The sequence below is a fragment of the Solanum verrucosum genome, unplaced genomic scaffold (genome assembly GCF_900185275.1).
Source record: "Solanum verrucosum unplaced genomic scaffold, falcon-dt-bn FXZP01000330.1, whole genome shotgun sequence".
NCBI lineage: Eukaryota > Viridiplantae > Streptophyta > Magnoliopsida > Solanales > Solanaceae > Solanum > Solanum verrucosum.
The window spans coordinates 1-12381 of record NW_026020132.1 but is presented as its reverse complement, the minus strand read 5'-3'; the positions used below and the strand labels follow the sequence as shown (position 1 = coordinate 12381).

Genomic DNA, 12381 nt, shown 5'->3' with positions numbered 1-12381 from the left:
TTCGCTCCCCGTTCCCGCCGCTGCCCTCGGCCTCCCCCTTCTGCCGCTTTCCTCCGCTCCCGGCCGGGTCCTTTTCGGCTCGTCGCCTGGTCGCCCTGCCTCCCGCGGTTTTCCGTGTGCGTCGGTGCGCTTCGGCGTTTTCCCTTTCCTTTCCGCTCCGTTTGCCTTTGGTCCCCTTTGCGTCCCCGCGCTCGCTGCGCCTTCGTCCGCGTGGTTCGCTCCGGCCTGTCGCGTTTGGTCTCGCTTGCCCTTCTTTTGTGTCTGGCGGTTTTCGCTCTCTTCCGCGCCCTTTTGTGGGTTTTTGCCTTCCCCGGCTTTTGGCCGTGGGCCCCCTTTTTCTCGCCCTGCCCTCTGCTGGCCTTTGCCTGCGCGTTGCGTCTGGCCTCTCGCCTTTGGTCTGGTTGCCTCTCTCGTTTGCGTGCCCGGGGTTCCGCCCGCGTCGGCGCCCCCCGTCGGCGTTTTCCGTTTTGGCCCTTGCCGCTTTCTGCCCTCCTTGCCGCCCCTCCGCCCCTTTCCCCCCTTCCCCCCTCCTCTCTCTCTCCTCTCTCCCCGCTTTGGGTGCTCCCCCCGGCTCCGTTGTGCGCTTTTTCGCGGCCCCGTGTTGGTGCGCTCGGCTCGTGCTTTGGCGTCCCCGTTTGCGGTCCTTTCGCCCCCCCTGCTGCCCCCCCTTTTTGTGCGCTTGCTTTTGGCCCTTTTTCGCCTTGTTTTCTTCGCCCTTTTCGCTCCGCTTTTGGTGCTTTTTGCGGCTCTCTTGCGTGGTTTTTCGCGGCGCCCCTTGTGGTGTTGTTCGCTTTTCCTGTCGCTCGCCCGTTTTTGGTCCCCCGCTGCCTTCGCTGCTGTCCCCTTTCTCCTTTTTTGCGCCCCTTGGGTTTTCGTTGCTTGTTGCTCTTGTGTTGTTCCCGCGCCCCGCCTTGTGTCCCCTTTTGGGCCCTGCGCTGGGGGCCCTGGTTCGGCCCCCTTTTGGGGTTCCTTTCGCCTTTCCTGCGCGGGTCCCCCGCTTCCGTTTTGCCTCCCCCCTTGCCCCGTCTCCGTTTGTTGTGCTTTTGGTGTCTCCCCGCCCGTCTTCCCGTTGTGCTCCTCTTTTTGCTCGCGGGGCCGCGTTTCGCGGCCGTTCGCCGGGCCCGCTCCGCCCGTGCTTTTGGCGCGCGTGTGCTCGGCCTCCCGGTCGGCTCCGGTTTTCCCTCTCTTCGCTTGCGCTCGCGCCTGTGCCTGCCTGTTGCTTCGTTGGGCTTTGGGTTGGGTCGTTCTTGCCTCTTGCCTCGGTGTTCCGCCCTCCTGTTTTCGGCCTCTTTCGGGCCTTCTCGGGTCCCTGTGCGCCTGCTTTGTGTTCTTCCCGGCCCTCCTCGCTCTGTGGCGTGCTTGCCTGCTTCCTTCTTGTTTCTTTGCCGCCTGTTGGGCCTTCGTTTCGGTTTGCCTCGGGCTTGCCTTCGCCCTCCCTTCTTCGGCTCCCCTCGGCCTTCGTTTTGCCCCGCCGTCGCTCGGCCGGCTTCGCTCCCTGTCGCCTGGTTCGCCGCCTTGCGTCTGCTCGTTTGGGCCTTCGTTCGGCCTCCGCTTGCTCCGCCTTTCGTTCTCCTTCTTTTCCCCGCTGTTCCGGCTTCCCGCGTTCCCTCGGCGCCCCTCGTTCTCCTTCGCGTTTGCCTTTGCTTTTCGCTTTGGTTCCCCGGCCTTCCCTTGCTTGGCTCGTGTGGCCGGGTTCCCTGGCCCTTTCTGCGTTGGCTCGCTTGCGCCTCTTTCCGCCGCTCCCTTGGCCCCTTTCTCGCGCCTCCGGTTTCCGGTCCGGCCTCTCTTGCCCCGCTCCTTCTCTCGCGCCTCCGGTTTCCGGTCCGGCCTCTCTTTCCCGCTCCTTCTCTCGCGCCTCCGGTTCGCGTTCCGGCCTCCTCTCCTTGCTCTTTGTGCTTGCTTCCTTGGCTCTTTCTTGTGCGCCTCCGGTTCGCGGTCCGGCCTCCGTCCTGTCCGCTTCTCCTCCTTCGGGTTGCGGTTCTGGTTTGCTGTTCTTCGTTCTTGGGTTCTTTTCTGCCCTTCTCTTTCGTTCTCGTTCTTCTGTGTCCTCGTCGGGCTTCTGGGGGTCCGTTCGGGTTTTTCTTTCCTTTGCGCCCGCGTGTCCCTTCTGGGCTTCTGGGGGTCCCGTTCGGTGTCGTTCGCTTCTCGCTTCCTTTCGTTCGTTCTTTCTCCCCTCGTGTGCCTTCCCTTGTTCCTTCGCTTTCCGCTCTTGCCCTCGGTTTGTTTCTTCCTTCTTTTCCTCTTGCCTTTCCTTTTCCCGTTCCGTCGGCCTCTGCTGCCTCCTGGGTCCCTGTTGTTTTGGTCCTCCTGCTCCGCTCTGCCTCTCTTTCGTGCTGCCGGTCCGGCCCTCGTCGCCCGCGTTGCTCGCGCTTGGCGCCGCCTGCTTCGGCGCCGGGCGTGCGCCCCCCCGTTTTGTCCTCTTTCCGTCTCCCTCTGTCTCTCTCGCCTTGTCTTTTCCCTTTCGCGCCCGTCCCGTCTCTGTTGTCTCCTTTTGGGCCTTGTCCTCCTTTTGTTCGTCGCTCTGTCCTCGTGCCTTCCCGGTTCTGGGCGGGCTCTTTCTTTGTCTCTCTGTTTTTGGTTTGCTTCCGCCTGTTTCTCTTGTTCTTTGCCTCCTCTTGTTTCGTTTCTCCCCTCCGCCCCCTTCCTTGTTGTTCCGGGTTCCGGGTTGGCTTCCCTCCTGGTGGGTTCTCGTCGGTGCCCTCCTGCCTTGCGCCCTCGGGTCGTGCCCCGTTGGTCTCCGCGCCCCCGGTTTCTCGGTCTCCCTTGTCCCGCGCTCCCGTCTCGTCGCGTCCTGCGGCTCGGTGCGGCGCCGTCCGTCCTTCTCTTCGGGCGGCTCCCGGCTGTCCTTCGGCCCCTTTCCTCTTTTGTTTCGCTTTCGTGCCTCGTGTGTCTTCTTGGTTTCTGGCCCTCTCCCTTGTTTCCCTCTTTCGCCGGCTGGCTCGCTCGCGCGGTGGCCGGCCCGGGGTGGCGCCCCCGGGTCTGTCGGCCGCGCCTCCGTTTGGGGTCGCCGCTGCCCCGCGGTCGCGGCCGGGCCGTCGCCCCCGCCCGCGCTCGGGCGGCGGCGCCTCCGGCCGCCTCTGTCCCTCCCCGCCGGTGGGCCGGGGCCCGCCCCGCCCCCCCTGCCCCCGCTGCCGCTGCCGCTCCTGCTCTTCCTGCTCTCCTGCCTCCGCTCCTCGCCGCTCTTGGGGCGCTGCGCCCGGCCCCCGCCCCCGCCGCCCCCGCCCCCGCTCCCGCGCCGCCGGGTCCGCCTGCCGCCGCGGCCCCCGCGGTTCCGCCGCCCCCCGTTCCTGTGCGGTCGTGTCCGCCTTCCCGGCCGGGGCGCTGCCCCTGCGCCGCCGCCGCTGCTCGGGGTCTTCCCGCGGTTGGCCCCGCCGCTTTCTCCGGGGCGCTGGGGGCGGCTGCCTCCGCGTTCCCGCTCCCTTGTCCGGCGCCGCTCCCGTCCTTCGGCCTCTTGGCGTCGCGCGGCGCCGCCTTCCCTGCTCCTCCGTTTCGTGGGCCCGCCCGGCCGTGGTGGCGCTCGTCTCGCGCGTCCCGGCCCGTTGGCTCGCCTCCTGTCTCTTGGCGTGCGTTCTCCGCGGCTTTCTTCGCTCGGTTCCTGCCCCGGCGCGTCCGGGCTCGGCTTCGTGCTCCGTTCTCCCGCTTGGCGCCGGGCCCTCTGCCCGTCTCCCGTCCGCGCCGCGCTTCCCTGCGTTGTCTCGCCCTGCTCCCCTGCTCCTCCCCCGGCGGCGGCGCGCGTTCGTTGTTTTGTCCGTGGGTTGCGGTCCCGTCTGCGGGTCGCCCCCGCGCCTTTCGTTTCTGCCGGCCGTTCCTTTCTTGCTGTCGTTGCCCCTGCCCGCTCCCTGGCGCCTCTTCCTCGCGCGGCCCCCGGGGGCCGCGCTCCGCGGGCCCGCTCCCCGGGCCGCTCCCGCGGGTCCCCGCCTCGCGGGCGCGCCTCCTCTGCTCGGCCCCGCCGCGGTTCCCGCCGGGTCCGTCCCGTCGTCCTGTTCCGGCGGCCTTCCCTGCTTCTGCGGGCGGCCCGTCTCCCCCGGGTGGTCCTCGTCCGGCCCGCGTTCGCGGGGCTCCGCTTCCCTCCCTTCCTCCCGCCGTCGGGTTCCTTCCGGGCGTTCCGCTTCCGGGTGTTTTGCTTGCGGTGCTCCTTCCCCTTGGTCCCGCGCGTGCCCCCGGCGCGGGCGCGGCGCGCTTGTCCCCGCTCCCCTTGCCCCTCGCCCCGTTTCCGCCGTGCCCCCTCTCGCTCGCGGTGGTGGTCCGGCCCCGGGTCGTCGGGCCCGCCGCCCGGGTCCCCGCGGCGGCGCTCGCGGCGGCCGGCTCGGTGGTCGCTCCGCTGCCTCGGGCCGCGGTGCTCCGGGCCCTTTCTCCGCCGCCCCGGCGCGGGCCCGGCTGCGGCCTCTGCCGCTGTTCTCCCCGGTCCGCTTTTCTTCTGCCCTCCGCCTGCTCCCTCTTCTTTGCTCCCGGGTCCCCTTCTCGTCTGTCTCTGTTTCTTTTGCTCCTCGCTTGGGTCTGCGGTCTGCGTCTTTGGCCGCGCCCGTTCCTGTTTCGCCCCGGTGGGTGCGTCCTTCGTCGTGGCTCCGCTCTTGCGTCTTGCTTCGTGCCTCTCCCGGGTTGTGCTCCTCCGTTGCTCTTCTTCTGCTCGCTCTGGTTGCTTTTGCTGTGCTTTTGGGCCTGGCCTGGTTCTCCCCTCCCCTGCGGTCTTGGCTTGCTCCGCCCCGCCTGTTCCTTCGCCCTGCCTGGCCTTTCCCCCGTGTTGTGGCCGGGTGCTTCTCGTCCCCCCCGCCCGGGCTCCTCTCTTTTCTGCGGGCTCGCCGGTTGGTTGCTTCTGGGTGTTTCGCTTCTTTGGCTTCTGTGCGCGCTGTGCGTCGGGCGGGCTCTTCCGTTGCCTCCGTTCCTGTGGTTCGCGCGTTTGCCGCTGTGTTCCCTCCCGCCCTCCCTGGCCTCCCTCCCGCTCGTGCCCTTGCTTTTGCCCTCGCTTTGGCGCCCGCCCCCCGTCCTCTTTCTCTTCCGCCTTCCCGGCTGGCTCCTGCCGCGCTTCGGGCGCTCCGTGTCCGTTCGCGGCTCTCTTCGGTCCGGGGTTTCTCCGTCGCGTGTGTCGCCTTGGGGTGCTCCTGTTCTGTTTGTGCCGCCGCCGGCCGGGCCTCTGCGGCTGTGTCTTGCCTCCCGGCCGCTGCCCCCGGTGCCGGTGCCGCCCCGTTCCCCCTGCCTCGTCTTGCTGCTTTGTTTGCTCCGCTTCCGGGTGCGCCGTGTTTTCTCCGCTTGCTTGCGGTCCGGGTCCCCTCCGCTGCGGCTTCGGGCCGCCGCCCTCCCTCCGCCTGCCTTTCGGCCCCGTTCTGGCCCTTCTGCGTTCTTGGTGCTGTCGTTTGGGTTGCCTCCTGCCCCTGCTGCCTTCCTGGCCTTGCTGCCCCGTGTGTTCCGGCCCTCCCTTGCTTTCTTTGTCCTCGTCTTCCTTGCTGCCCTCCTGGTCTCCTCGCGGCGCCGGCGTGCGCCTGCGCCGCCTTTGCGGCTCGTGCTCCCGCCTTTGCGCGCTCCGCGGCTTTCTGCCCCGTTCTCCCCGTGCGCGTTTTGGCTTGCGTCTGTCGCCTTCTTGGGGCCCGTGGTGTCCCCGGCGGGTCTTCGGGTTGCTCCGGCGCCGCTTGCGGCTCTTCGTGCTTGGCCCGGCCCCCTCCGTTCCTGCGCTTCGGCGCTTCGTCGGCCTCGCCGGCTCTTCCCGCCGCTTTGTTGCGGGCTTTTCTCCTCTTGCCGCCCCGTTGCCTCGCTTGCCTCGTGTTGCTGTTCCCTTTGTTTGGTCCGCGGCGTGTGCGGCGCGCTTTTTGCGGCTCCCGCGTTCTTGCCCCCGCTCCTCTCTTGCCTCTTCCCGTTGCGGGTGCGGGCTTCCCCGTTTCTTGTGCCGCCTCCGGCGTTGGTTTGGGTTGTGTCTTGCTGCCGCCGGGCCGGGTTCTTGCTTCTGCCTCGCGGCCGCTTCCGCTCCTGCGCGCCCCTCCCCCCTCCTGCCTTGGCGTTGGCGGCGGTCGTTTTCGCGCTTCCGCTTTGGCGGCCCTCCTTGTCTGGCGTTCGCTGTGCGCTCTCTCCCGCTCCTCGGCGTCTTCCGTCCCTCCTGCGCCCGCGGGCCCTTCCTTCGCGGCCGCGTCGTTGGCTTGCGCTCCTGCCGGCCTCCGCCCTCTCTCTTCTCTCTCCTCCGGGCCCGGCGCCTGTGGTCGCGGCCGCCTTGCGCCGGCCGGCCGTGCGTCTGGGTCGTCTCGCCTTCTTCTCTGTTGCGGCGCGCCCCTTCGCTTTGGCCCTTCCGTCCTTCGCTCCTCGCCTGGTTCGGTTGGCTCTCTCCGCTTCTCGCCGCGTCTTGGCCTTTCTGGGCGTTCCGTCTTCTTTGCTTGCTCGGCTCCGTGGTTGCCCGTTTGCGGCTGCTCCTTGGTGGCCCTTCGCGCTCGCGTGTTCGCGGGTGCTGGTGGTCCGGCTCCCTTCGCTCCTGCTGGCGTGTTGCCCTTTGCCGGCCGCCTCTGTGTTCCGCGCGTTGGCGCTTTGCTCCCGTTGCTCCTTTCTGCGGCCCCTGCGTCTCGCTCCTCTCTCCCTCCGGGCCCCGCGCCGCTGTCTCGTGCTTTGCGGCCGCCTTCCTGGTGGCGTGGCCTGCGGCGCGCTCTTGTTGCCTTTGTTTCCCGTTGCTTGTGCTGCCCGCCGGTCCCGGCCGCGCCTTTGCGGCCTGGTGGCGCGTTCCCGCGCTTCCCCTTCCGCGTGGCCGTGGGCGCGTCTCCCTCTGGCTTCGTTGTGGGGTTGCCTCGGCCTTCTCGCGGTGTTGCCCGCCTTTGGGTCCTCGTGGCTCGCTTGCCCCCGTCCGCCCCTTCCTTCCTGTTCCTCCTCCTTCCGTGCTGCGCGGTTGGCTCGTCTCTCTCTTCGGGCGGTCGTTCGTCTTCCTGGTGTGCCTGTTTCTCTCCTTTCCGCTCGGGGTTCCCCGTTCCCTTCCCGCTTTTGGCGGGCTTTTCCGGCGGCGTTGGGCCCCGTGTCCCCCTTCGCCCCCCTTTCCCCCCCGCCGGCTGGTCCGTCCGCGCGTCCTCTTCCGGTCCTTGCGGCTCTGTTGCGGGCCTGTGTTCTGGCTTTTGGCGGTCCGTGGGCCCCGTTCTTGCCTTTGGCGGCGTTTGCGTCCCCCCCGCTCCCCTCTCGTCTTCCGCTGGCCCCGTTTGCGGCCTTCTCTGGTCGGCGTTGTCGCTCTCCCGTTGGTTGGTTTGCGTCTCCCGCGCCTCGGCCGCGTGGTCCCGCTTTGCTTCCGGCGGCCCTGGCTCCGGTGCGGGTGCTTCCGGCTCGGCTCCGGCCGGCTCCGCGTCGGCCCCCGCGTTCTGCGGCTCCGCGGCGTCGCCCTTTGCGCTTCTCTGTTGGTGCCGGGTCTTCCTCCGTGTGTCGCCCCTGCCGGGCGTGCTGCGGTTTGGGCGGCGGGGCCCGCTTCGCCCCCGGTCCTTGGGCCTTTTGCGCTCCTCCGGCCCGTTGGGGCGGTTGCTTCTGCGTTGGCCCTCCCTCCCGTCTTTTCCGCCCTCCCCCCGTGTTTCCTGTTTCGCTGCTGCGGCGGTCTGTTCCTGCTGCTCCCTGTGCTCCCGTCTGCTGCCGTCGCGTTGGCTGCTCGTTTGCCCTTTGTCGCGGCGCCCGTTGCCCTTCTCGCCCGCGCTGTGCGGCCTTGCGCTCGCGCGCCCTTCCTGTTGTTCCGGTCCGTTGGCGGCCTCGTCCCGTCGCGGCGGCTCCCTGGGCGCCCGCGCCGGCGCTGCGCGCGCCGTTTCCCGCTTGTTTGCGCTTCCGGTCCTTCTTGCTCCTTTCTTTCGCGGCCGCCCGTCCTTTTTCGTCGTGGCTCTTGTCCTGCCCCTCTTGGTCCTTTCTGTGTCTTGCCTTCTGTGTGTCGTTTCGCGCGTTCCTCTCGCGCCCCCCGTCCTTTCTGCCTTGCTGGGCCTGCCCGTTCGGTCCCCTGGTCGTTCGTTTGGTCTTGGTGCGCGTTTTTGTGTTTTGGCGCTTCTGCCCCTTGCCCGCTCCTTTTCGCTCCCCGTTCCCGCCGCTGCCCTCGGCCTCCCCTTCTGCCGCTTTCCTCCGCTCCGGCCGGGTCCTTTTCGGCTCGTCGCCTGGTCGCCCTGCCTCCCGCGGTTTTCCGTGTGCGTCGGTGCGCTTCGGCGTTTTCCCTTTCCGTTTCCGCCTCCGTTTGCCTTTGGTCCCCCTTTGCGTCCCGCGCTCGGCTGCGCCTTCGTCCGCGTGGTTCGCTCCGGCCTGTCGCGTTTGGTCTCGCTTGCCCTTCTTTTGTGTCTGGCGGTTTTCGCTCTCTTCCGCGCCCTTTTGTGGGTTTTGCCTTCCCTGGCTTTTGGCCGTGGGCCCCCTTTTTCTCGCCCTGCCCTCTGCTGGCCTTTCGCCTGGCCGTTGCGTCTGGCCTCTCGCCTTTGGTCTGGTTGCCTCTCTCGTTTGCGTGCCCGGGGTTCCGCCCGCGCTCGGCGCCCCCCGTCGGCGTTTTCCGTTTTGGCCCTTGCCGCTTTCTGCCCTCCTTGCCGCCCTCCGCCCCTTTCCCCCTTCCCCCCTCCTCTCTCTCTCCTCTCTCCCCGCTTTGGGTGCTCCCCCGGCTCCGTTGTGCGCTTTTTCGCGGCCCCCGTGTTGGTGCGCTCGGCTCGTGCTTTGGCGTCCCCGTTTGCGGTCCTTTTCGCCCCCCCTGCTGCCCGCCCCTTTTTGTGCGCTTGCTTTTGGCCTTTTTGCGCCTTGTTTTCTTCGCCCTTTTCGCTCCGCTTTTGGTGCTTTTTGCGGCTCTCTTGCGTGGTTTTTCGCGGCGCCCCTTGTGGTGTTGTTCGCTTTTCCTGTCGCTCGCCCTTTTTGGTCCTCCGCTGCCTTCGCTGCTGTCCCCTTTCTCTTTTTGCGCCCCTTGGGTTTTCGTTGCTTGTTGCTCTTGTGTTGTTCCCGCGCCCCGCCTTGTGTCCCCTTTTGGGCCCTGCGCTGGGGCCCTGGTTCGGCCCCCTTTTGGGGTTCCTTTCGCCTTTCCTGTGCGGGTCCCCCGCTTTCCGTTTTGCCTCCCCCTTGCCCCGTCTCCGTTTGTTGTGCTTTTGGTGTCTCCCCGCCCGTCTTCCGTTGTGCTCCTCTTTTTGCTCGCGGGGCCGCGTTTCGCGGCCGTTCCCCGGGCCGCTCCGGCCGTGCTTTTGGCGCGCGTGTGCTGGCCTCCCGGTCGGCTCCGGTTTTCCTCTCTTCGCTTGCGCTCGCGCCTGTGCCTGCCTGTTGCTTCGTTGGGCTTTGGGTTGGGTCGTTCTTGCCTCTTGCCTCGGTGTTCCGCCCTCCTGTTTTCGGCCTCTTTCGGGCCTTCTCGGGTCCCTGTGCGCCTGCTTTGTGTTCTTCCCGGCCCCTCCTCGCTCTGTGGCGGCTTGCCTGCTTCCTTCTTGTTTCTTTGCCGCCTGTTGGGCCTTCGTTTCGGTTTGCCTCGGGCTTGCCTTCGCCCTCCCTTCTTCGGCTCCCCTCGGCCTTCGTTTTGCCCCGCCGTCGCTCGGCCGCCTTCGCTCCCTGTCGCCTGGTGTCGCCGCCTTGCGTCTGCTCGTTTGGGCCTTCGTTCGGCCTCCGCTTGCTCCGCCTTTCGTTCTCCTTCTTTTCCCCGCTGTTCCGGCTTCCCGCGTTCCTCGGCGCCCCTCGTTCTCCTTCGCGGTTTGCCTTTGCTTTTCGCTTTGGTTCCCCGGCCTTCCCTTGCTTGGCTCGTTGGCCGGCGTTCCCTGGCCCTTCTGCGTCTGGCTCGCTTGGCCTCTTTCCGCCGCTCCCTTGGCCCTTTCTCGCGCCTCCGGTTTCCGGTCCGGCCTCTCTTGCCCCGCTCCTTCTCTCGCGCCTCCGGTTTCCGGTCCGGCCTCTCTTTCCCCGCTCCTTCTCTCGCGCCTCCGGTTCGCGTTCCGGCCTCCTCTCCTTGCTCTTTGTGCTTGCTTCCTTGGCTCTTTCTTGTGCGCCTCCGGTTCGCGGTCCGGCCTCCGTCCTGTCCGCTTCTCCTCCTTCGGGTTGCGGTTCTGGTTTGCTGTTCTTCGTTCTTGGGTTCTTTTCTGCCCTTCTCTTTCGTTCTCGTTCTTCTGTGTCCTCGTCGGGCTTCTGGGGGTCCGTTCGGGTTTTTCTTTCCTTGCGCCCGCGTGTCCCTTCTGGGCTTCTGGGGGTCCCGTTCGGTGTCGTTCGCTTCTCGCTTCCTTTCGTTCGTTCTTTTCCCCTCGTGTGCCTTCCCTTGTTCTTCGCTTTCCGTTCTTGCCCTCGGTTTGTTTCTTCCTTCTTTTCCTCTTGCCTTTCCTTTTCCCGTTCCGTCGGCCTCTGCTGCCTCCTGGGTCCCTGTTGTTTTGGTCCTCCTGCTCCGCTCTGCCTCTCTTTCGTGCTGCCGGTCCGGGCCCTCGTCGCCCGCGTTGCTCGCGCTTGGCGCCGCCTGCTCGGCGCCGGGCGTGCGCCCCCGCCGTTTTGTCCTCTTTCCGTCTCCCTCTGTCTCTCTCGCCTTGTCTTTTCCCTTTCGCGCCCGTCCCGTCTCTGTTGTCCCTTTTGGGCCTTGTCCTCCTTTTGTTCGTCGCTCTGTCCTCGTGCCTTCCCGGTTCTGGGCGGGCTCTTTCTTTGTCTCTCTGTTTTTGGTTTGCTTCCGCCTGTTTCTCTTGTTCTTTGCCTCCTCTTGTTTCGTTTCTCCCCTCCGCCCCCTTCCTTGTTGTTCCGGGTTCCGGGTTGGCTTCCCTCCTGGTGGGTTCTCGTCGGTGCCCTCCTGCCTTGCGCCCTCGGGTCGTGCCCCGTTGGTCTCCGCGCCCCCGGTTTCTCGGTCTCCCTTGTCCCGCGCTCCCGTCTCGTCGCGTCCTGCGGCTCGGTGCGGCGCCGTCCGTCCTTCTCTTCGGGCGGCTCCCGGCTGTCTTCGGCCCTTTCCTCTTTTGTTTCGCTTTCGTGCCTCGTGTGTCTTCTTGGTTTCTGGCCTCTCCCTTGTTTCCCTCTTTCGCCGGCTGGCTCGCTCGCGCGGTGGCCGGCCCGGGGTGGCGCCCCCGGGTCTGCCGGCCGCGCCTCCGTTTGGGGTCGCCGCCGCCCCGCGGTCGCGGCCGGGCCGTCGCCCCCGCCCGCGCTCGGGCGGCGGCGCCTCCGGCCGCCTCTGTCCCTCCCCCGCCGGTGGGCCGGGGCCCCCCCGCCCCCCCTGCCCCCGCTGCCGCTGCCGCTCCTGCTCTTCCTGCTCTCTGCCTCCGCTCCTCGCCGCTCTTGGGGCGCTGCGCCCGGCCCCCCCCGCCCCCGCCGCCCCCGCCCCCGCTCCCGCGCCGCCGGGTCCGCCTGCCGCCGCGGCCCCCGCGGTTCCGCCGCCCCCGTTCCTGTGCGTCGTGTCCGCCTTCCGGCCGGGGCGCTGCCCCTGCGCCGCCGCCGCTGCTCGGGGTCTTCCCGCGGTTGGCCCCGCCGCTTTCTCCGGGGCGCTGGGGGCGGCTGCCTCCGCGTTCCCGCTCCCTTGTCCGGCGCCGCTCCGTCCTTCGGCCTCTTGGCGTCGCGCGGCGCCGCCTTCCCTGCTCCTCCGTTTCGTGGGCCGCCCGGCGTGGTGGCGCTCGTCTCGCGCGTCCCGGCCCGTTGGCTCGCCTCCTGTCTCTTGGCGTGCGTTCTCCGCGGCTTTCTTCGCTCGGTTCCTGCCCCGGCGCGTCCGGGCTCGGCTTCGTGCTCCGTTCTCCCGCTTGGCGCCGGGCCCTCTGCCCGTCTCCCGTCCGCGCCGCGCTTCCTGCGTTGTCTCGCCCTGCTCCCCTGCTCCTCCCCCGGCGGCGGCGCGCGTTCGTTGTTTTGTCCGTGGGTTGCGGTCCCGTCTGCGGGTCGCCCGCGCTTTCGTTTCTGCCGGCCGTTCCTTTCTTGCTGTCGTTGCCCCTGCCCGCTCCCTGGCGCCTCTTCCTCGCGCGGCCCCGGGGGCCGCGCTCCGCGGGCCCGCTCCCGGGCCGCTCCGCGGGTCCCCGCCTCGCGGGCGCGCCTCCTCTGCTCGGCCCCCCGCGGTTCCCGCCGGGTCCGTCCGTCGTCCTGTTCCGGCGGCCTTCCTGCTTCTGCGGGCGGCCCGTCTCCCCGGGTGGTCCTCGTCGGCCCGCGTTCGCGGGGTCCGCTTCCCTCCCTTCCTCCCGCCGTCGGGTTCCTTCCGGGCGTTCCGCTTCCGGGTGTTTTGCTTGCGGTGCTCCTCCCTTGGTCCCGCGCGTGCCCCCGGCGCGGGCGCGGCGCGCTTGTCCCGCTCCCCTTGCCCCTCGCCCCGTTTCCGCCGTGCCCCCTCTCGCTCGCGGTGGTGGTCCGGCCCCGGGTCGTCGGGCCCGCCGCCCGGGTCCCGCGGCGGCGCTCGCGGCGGCCGCTCGGTGGTCGCTCCGCTGCCTCGGGCCGCGGTGCTCCGGGCCTTTCTCCGCCGCCCCGGCGCGGGCGCCGCCTGCGGCCTCTGCCGCTGTTCTCCCCGGTCCGCTTTTCTTCTGC

The 12381-nt window shown here is 69.0% G+C and overlaps 1 protein-coding gene across 1 annotated transcript; it reads right to left on the bottom strand.

The window, feature by feature from the left end:
* Window positions 1-44: 44 nt before the first annotated feature.
* LOC125827341 (uncharacterized) lies at window positions 45-12337 on the bottom strand (the record flags this gene model as incomplete). The annotated part of the gene is made up of 1 exon (XM_049506643.1): window positions 45-12337. A coding segment is annotated over one exon (12293 nt), but the record flags the coding sequence as incomplete, so codon positions are not given.
* Between the last annotated feature and the right edge of the window lie 44 nt (window positions 12338-12381).